The 7,500-nt window shown below is 58.4% G+C and overlaps 1 protein-coding gene across 1 annotated transcript in view; it reads right to left on the reverse strand.

Moving 5' to 3' along the window:
• Positions 1-7,500, reverse strand: part of LOC123995754 (runt-related transcription factor 2-like) — a 231,598-nt gene that overhangs the window by 40,288 nt on the left and 183,810 nt on the right. The window contains exon 5 of the mRNA XM_046299428.1: positions 734-910. Coding sequence (XP_046155384.1) covers positions 734-910 — 177 coding nt within the window. The remainder of the gene's footprint in view (positions 1-733; positions 911-7,500) is intronic.

Here is a 7,500-nt window from a genome sequence, read left to right on the forward strand (position 1 = left end):
GGGGTTAGAGTATTTCATCTCACCTGGTATCTGCCCTTGGGGGTTAGAGTATTTAATCTCACCTGGTATCTGCCCTTGGGGGTTAGAGTATTTAATCTCACCTGGTATCTGCCCTTGGGGGTTAGAGTATTTAATCTCACCTGGTATCTGCCCTTGGGGGTTAGAATATTTAAATTCACCTGGTATCTGTGTCTGCCCTTGGGGGTTAGAGTATTTAATCTCACCTGGTATCTGCCCTTGGGGGTTAGAGTATTTAATCTCACCTGGTATCTGCCCTTGGGGGTTAGAATATTTAAATTCACCTGGTATCTGTGTCTGCCCTTGGGGGTTAGAGTATTTAATCTCACCTGGTATCTGCCTTTGGGGGTTAGAGTATTTAATCTCACCTGGTATCTGTGTCTGCCCTTGGGGGTTAGAGTATTTAATCTCACCTGGTATCTGTGTCTGCCCTTGGGGTTAGAGTATTTAATCTCACCTGGTATCTGTGTCTGCCCTTGTGGGTTAGAGTATTTAATCTCACCTGGTATCTGTGTCTGCCCTTGGGGGTTAGAGTATTTAATCTCACCTGGTATCTGTGTCTGCCCTTGGGGGTTAGAGTATTTAATCTCACCTGGTATCTGTCCTTGGGGGTTAGAGTATTTAATCTCACCTGGTATCTGTGTCTGCCCTTGGGGGTTAGAGTATTTAATCTCACCTGGTATCTGCCCTTGGGGGTTCGAGTATTTAATCTCACCTGGTATCTGTGTCTGCCCTTGGGGGTTGAAGGGGTTGTGTCCAGCGTTGAGCGGTTGTTGTTGGGACTGTGTCGGCACGGCAACCCTCATGGTTGTCTGTCTGATCCTCTCCAGCTCACTGAGACGGTCTGAGAACAGCCCTGTTTTAGGAGACTCCTCCAGCTTCTGACGATGTCCTGTACAACAACAACAACAACGAGACGGTCTGAGAACAGCCCTGTTTTAGGAGACTCCTCCAGCTTCTGACGACAACAACGAGAGGATCTGAGAAATGAGACACAAGCGCTAAGTCGTTCTCCCACAGAACTGACTGTGAGGCTGGGTGGATTTAGGACAGAATAGGAGAGGAGAGGAGGGAGAGGCTGGGTGGGGATGGACAGAATAGGAGAGGAGAGGAGGGAGAGGCTGGGTGGGGATGGACAGAATAGGAGAGGAGAGGAGGGAGAGGCTGGGTGGGGATGGACAGAATAGGAGAGGAGAGGAGGGAGAGGCTGGGTGGGGATGGACAGAATACGAGAGGAGAGGAGGGTAAGGCTGGGTGGGGATGGAGAGAATAGGAGAGGAAGGAGAGGCTGGGTGGGGATGGAGAGAATACGAGAGGAGGAGGAGGGAGAGGCTGGGTGGGGATGGACAGAATGCGAGAGGAGAGGAGGGAGAGACTGGGTGGGGATGGAGAGAATATGAGAGGAGAGGAGGGTAAGGCTGGGTGGGGATGGAGAGAATAGGAGAGGAGGGAGAGGCTGGGTGGGGATGGAGAGAATAGGAGAGGAGAGGAGAGAGGCTGGGTGGGGATGGACAGAATACGAGCGGAGAGGAGGGAGAGGCTGGGTGGGGATGGAGAGAATACGAGAGGAGAGGAGGGTAAGGCTGGGTGGGGATGGACAGAATACGAGAGGAGAGGAGGGAGAGGCTGGGTGGGGATGGACAGAATACGAGAGGAGAGGAGGGAGAGGCTGGGTGGGGATGGACAGAATAGGAGAGGAGAGGAGGGAGAGGCTGGGTGGGGATGGACAGAATAGGAGAGGAGAGGAGGGAGAGGCTGGGTGGGGATGGACAGAATACGAGAGGAGAGGAGGGTAAGGCTGGGTGGGGATGGAGAGAATAGGAGAGGAGGGAGAGGCTGGGTTGGGATGGAGAGAATACGAGAGGAGGAGGAGGGAGAGGCTGGGTGGGGATGGACAGAATGCGAGAGGAGGGAGAGGCTGGGTGGGAATGGACAGAATAGGAGAGGAGGGAGAGGCTGGGTGGGGATGGACAGAATAGGAGAGGAGAGGAGGGAGAGGCTGGGTGGGGATGGACAGAATAGGAGAGGAGAGGAGGGAGAGGCTGGGTGGGGATGGACAGAATAGGAGAGGAGAGGAGGGAGAGGCTGGGTGGGGATGGACAGAATAGGAGAGGAGAGGAGAGGGCTGGGTGAGGATGGACAGAATACGAGAGGAGAGGAGGGTAAGGCTGGGTGGGGATGGAGAGAATAGGAGAGGAGGGAGAGGCTGGGTGGGGATGGAGAGAATACGAGAGGAGGAGGAGGGAGAGGCTGGGTGGGGATGGACAGAATGCGAGAGGAGAGGAGGGAGAGACTGGGTGGGGATGGACAGAATACGAGAGGAGAGGAGGGAGAGGCTGGGTGGGGATGGACAGAATAGGAGAGGAGAGGAGGGAGAGGCTGGGTGGGGATGGACAGAATAGGAGAGGAGAGGAGGGAGAGGCTGGGTGGGGATGGACAGAATACGAGAGGAGAGGAGGGTAAGGCTGGGTGGGGATGGAGAGAATAGGAGAGGAGGGAGAGGCTGGGTTGGGATGGAGAGAATACGAGAGGAGGAGGAGGGAGAGGCTGGGTGGGGATGGACAGAATAGGAGAGGAGGGAGAGGCTGGGTGGGGATGGACAGAATAGGAGAGGAGGGAGAGGCTGGGTGGGGATGGACAGAATAGGAGAGGAGAGGAGGGAGAGGCTGGGTGGGGATGGACAGAATAGGAGAGGAGAGGAGGGAGAGGCTGGGTGGGGATGGACAGAATAGGAGAGGAGAGGAGGGAGAGGCTGGGTGGGGATGGACAGAATAGGAGAGGAGAGGAGGGAGAGGCTGGGTGAGGATGGACAGAATACGAGAGGAGAGGAGGGTAAGGCTGGGTGGGGATGGAGAGAATAGGAGAGGAGGGAGAGGCTGGGTGGGGATGGAGAGAATACGAGAGGAGGAGGAGGGAGAGGCTGGGTGGGGATGGACAGAATGCGAGAGGAGGGAGAGGCTGGGTGGGAATGGACAGAATAGGAGAGGAGGGAGAGGCTGGGTGGGGATGGACAGAATAGGAGAGGAGAGGAGGGAGAGGCTGGGTGGGGATGGACAGAATAGGAGAGGAGAGGAGGGAGAGGCTGGGTGGGGATGGACAGAATAGGAGAGGAGAGGAGGGAGAGGCTGGGTGGGGATGGACAGAATAGGAGAGGAGAGGAGGGAGAGGCTGGGTGAGGATGGACAGAATACGAGAGGAGAGGAGGGTAAGGCTGGGTGGGGATGGAGAGAATAGGAGAGGAGGGAGAGGCTGGGTGGGGATGGAGAGAATACGAGAGGAGGAGGAGGGAGAGGCTGGGTGGGGATGGACAGAATGCGAGAGGAGAGGAGGGAGAGACTGGGTGGGGATGGACAGAATATGAGAGGAGAGGAGGGTAAGGCTGGGTGGGGATGGACAGAATACGAGAGGAGAGGAGGGAGAGGCTGGGTGGGGATGGACAGAATAGGAGAGGAGAGGAGGGAGAGGCTGGGTGGGGATGGACAGAATACGAGAGGAGAGGAGGGAGAGGCTGGGTGGGGATGGACAGAATACGAGAGGAGAGGAGGGAGAGGCTGGGTGGGGATGGACAGAATAGGAGAGGAAAGGAGGGAGAGGCTGGGTGGGGATGGACAGAATAGGAGAGGAGGGAGAGGCTGGTGGGGATGGACAGAATAGGAGAGGAGGGAGAGGCTGGGTGGGGATGGACAGAATAGGAGAGGAGAGGGGAGAGGCTGGGTGGGGATGGACAGAATAGGAGAGGAGAGGAGGGAGAGGCTGGGTGGGGATGGACAGAATAGGAGAGGAGAGGAGGGAGAGGCTGGGTGGGGATGGACAGAATAGGAGAGGAGAGGAGGGAGAGGCTGGGTGGGGATGGACAGAATAGGAGAGGAGAGGAGGGAGAGGCTGGGTGGGGATGGAGAGAATAGGAGAGGAGGGAGAGGCTGGGTGGGGATGGAGAGAATACGAGAGGAGAGGAGGGAGAGGCTGGGTGGGGATGGAGAGAATACGAGAGGAGAGGAGGGAGAGGCTGGGTGGGGATGGACAGAATACGAGAGGAGAGGAGGGAGAGGCTGGGTGGGGATGGACAGAATAGGAGAGGAGAGGAGGGAGATGCTGGGTGGGGATGGACAGAATAGGAGAGGAGAGGAGGGAGAGGGATGGACAGAATGGGTGGGGATGGACAGAATAGGAGAGGAGAGGAGGGAGAGGCTGGGTGGGGATGGACAGAATAGAGGAGAGGAGGGTAGGCTGGGTGGGGATGGACAGAATATGAGAGGAGGGAGGGTAGAGGCTGGGTGGGGATGGACAGAATATGAGAGGAGAGGAGGGAGAAGGCTGGGTGGGGATGGACAGAATACGAGAGGAGAGGAGGGAGAGGCTGGGGGGGATGGACAGAATACGAGAGGAGAGGAGGGAGAGGCTGGGTGGGGATGGACAGAATACGAGAGGAGAGGAGGGAGAGGCTGGGTGGGGATGGACAGAATAGGAGGAGAGGAGGGAGAGGCTGGGTGGGGATGGACAGAATAGGAGAGGAGGGAGAGGCTGGGTGGGGATGGACAGAATAGAGAGGAGAGGAGGGAGAGGCTGGGTGGGGATGGACAGAATAGGAGAGGAGAGGAGGGAGGGGCTGGGTGGGGATGGAGGAATAGGAGAGAGGAGGGAGAGGCTGGGTGGGGATGGACAGAATAGGAGAGGAGGGAGGGAGAGGCTGGGTGGGGATGGACAGAATACGAGAGGAGAGGAGGGAGAGGCTGGGTGGGGATGGACAGAATAGGAGAGGAGAGGAGGGAGAGGCTGGGTGGGGATGGACAGAATAGAGAGGAGAGGAGGGAGAGGCTGGGTGGGGATGGACAGAATAGGAGAGGAGAGGAGGGAGAGGCTGGGTGGGGATGGACAGAATAGGAGAGGAGAGGAGGGAGAGGCTGGGTGGGGATGGACAGAATACGAGAGGAGAGGAGGGAGAGGCTGGGTGGGGATGGAGAGAATAGGAGAGGAGGGAGAGGCTGGGTGGGGATGGAGAGAATAGGAATGGGTGGGATGAGAGAGAGGGAGGGAGAGGCTGGGTGGGGATGGAGAGAATAGAGAGGAGGGAGAGGCTGGGTGGGGATGGAGGAATAGGAGAGGAGGGAGAGGCTGGGTGGGGATGGACAGAATAGGAGGAGGAGGGAGAGGCTGGGTGGGGATGGACAGAATAGGAGAGGAGAGGAGGGAGAGGCTGGGTGGGGATGGACAGAATAGAGAGGAGAGGAGGGAGAGGCTGGGTGGGGATGGACAGAATAGAGAGGAGAGGAGGGAGAGGCTGGGTGGGGATGGAGAGAATAGGAGAGGAGGGAGGGAGGGCTGGGTGGGGATGGAGAGAATAGGAGAGGAGGGAGAGGCTGGGTGGGGAGGGAGAGGCTGGGTGGGGATGGAGAGAATACGAGAGGAGAGGAGGGAGAGGCTGGGTGGGGATGGACAGAATACGAGAGGAGAGGAGGGAGAGGCTGGGTGGGGATGGACAGAATAGGAGAGGAGGGAGAGGCTGGGTGGGGATGGAGAGAATAGGAGAGGAGGGAGAGGCTGGGTGGGGATGGAGAGAATAGGAGAGGAGAGGAGGGAGAGGCTGGGTGGGGATGGACAGAATAGGAGAGGAGAGGAGGGAGAGGCTGGGTGGGGATGGACAGAATAGGAGAGGAGAGGAGGGAGAGGCTGGGTGGGGATGGACAGAATAGGAGAGGAGAGGAGGGAGAGGCTGGGTGGGGATGGACAGAATAGGAGAGGAGAGGAGGGAGAGGCTGGGTGGGGATGGACAGAATAGGAGAGGAGGGAGGGAGGCTGGGTGGGGATGGACAGAATAGGAGAGGAGAGGAGGGAGAGGCTGGGTGGGGATGGAGAGAATAGGAGAGGAGGGAGAGGCTGGGTGGGGATGGACAGAATAGAGAGGAGAGGAGGGAGAGGCTGGGTGGGGATGGACAGAATAGGAGAGGAGAGGAGGGTAAGGCTGGGTGGGGATGGACAGAATACGAGAGGAGAGGAGGGAGAGGCTGGGTGGGGATGGACAGAATAGGAGAGGAGAGGAGGGAGAGGCTGGGTGGGGATGGACAGAATACGAGAGGAGAGGAGGGAGGCTGGCTGGGGATGGGGATGGAGAGAATAGGAGAGGAGGGAGAGGCTGGGTGGGGATGGACAGAATAGGAGAGGAGAGGAGGGAGAGGCTGGGTGGGGATGGACAGAATAGGAGAGGAGAGGAGGGAGAGGCTGGGTGGGGATGGACAGAATAGGAGAGGAGAGGAGGGAGAGGCTGGGTGGGGATGGACAGAATAGGAGAGGAGGGAGAGGCTGGGTGGGGATGGAGAGAATAGGAGAGGAGAGGAGGGAGAGGCTGGGTGGGGATGGACAGAATAGGAGAGGAGAGGAGGGAGAGGCTGGGTGGGGATGGACAGAATAGGAGAGGAGAGGAGGGAGAGGCTGGGTGGGGATGGACAGAATAGGAGAGGAGAGGAGGGAGAGGCTGGGTGGGGATGGACAGAATAGGAGAGGAGAGGAGGGAGAGGCTGGGTGGGGATGGACAGAATAGGAGAGGAGAGGAGGGAGAGGCTGGGTGGGGATGGACAGAATAGGAGAGGGAGGGAGAGGCTGGGTGGGGATGGAGAGAATACGAGAGGAGAGGAGGGAGAGGCTGGGTGGGGATGGAGAGAATAGGAGAGAGGGAGAGGAGGGAGGCTGGGAATGGGGATGGAGAGGCAGAATATGAGAGAATAGGAGAAGAGGGAGAGGCTGGGTGGGATGGAGAGAATGGAGAGAAGAGAGAGAGAGAGGAGGGAGAGGCTGGGTGGGGATGGACAGAATAGGTGGGGATGAGGAGGGGGAGAGGCTGGGTGGGGATGGACAGAATAGGAGAGGAGGGAGAGGCTGGGTGGGGATGGACAGAATAGGAGAGGAGAGGAGGGAGAGGCTGGGTGGGGATGGACAGAATAGGAGAGAGGAGGGAGAGGCTGGGTGGGGATGGACAGAATAGGAGAGGAGAGGAGGGAGAGGCTGGGTGGGGATGGACAGAATAGGAGAGGAGAGGAGGGAGAGGCTGGGTGGGGATGGACAGAATAGGAGAGGAGAGGAGGGAGAGGCTGGGTGGGGATGGAGAGAATAGGAGAGGAGGGAGAGGCTGGGTGGGGAGGAGAGGAGGAGGGAGAGGCTGGGTGGGGATGGAGAGAATAGGAGAGGAGGGAGGGCTGGGGATGGGGATGGAGAGAATAGGAGAGGAGGGAGAGGCTGGGTGGGGATGGAGAGAATACGAGAGGAGAGGAGGGAGAGGCTGGGTGGGGATGGACAGAATACGAGAGGAGAGGAGGGAGAGGCTGGGTGGGGATGGAGAGAATAGGAGAGGAGAGGAGGGAGAGGCTGGGTGGGGATGGAGAGAATAGGAGAGGAGAGGAGGGAGAGGCTGGGTGGGGATGGACAGAATAGGAGAGGAGAGGAGGGAGAGGCTGGGTGGGGATGGACAGAATAGGAGAGGAGAGGAGGGAG

This window comes from Oncorhynchus gorbuscha, linkage group LG14 (genome assembly GCF_021184085.1).
Source record: "Oncorhynchus gorbuscha isolate QuinsamMale2020 ecotype Even-year linkage group LG14, OgorEven_v1.0, whole genome shotgun sequence".
NCBI classification, from domain to species: Eukaryota; Metazoa; Chordata; class Actinopteri; order Salmoniformes; family Salmonidae; genus Oncorhynchus; species Oncorhynchus gorbuscha.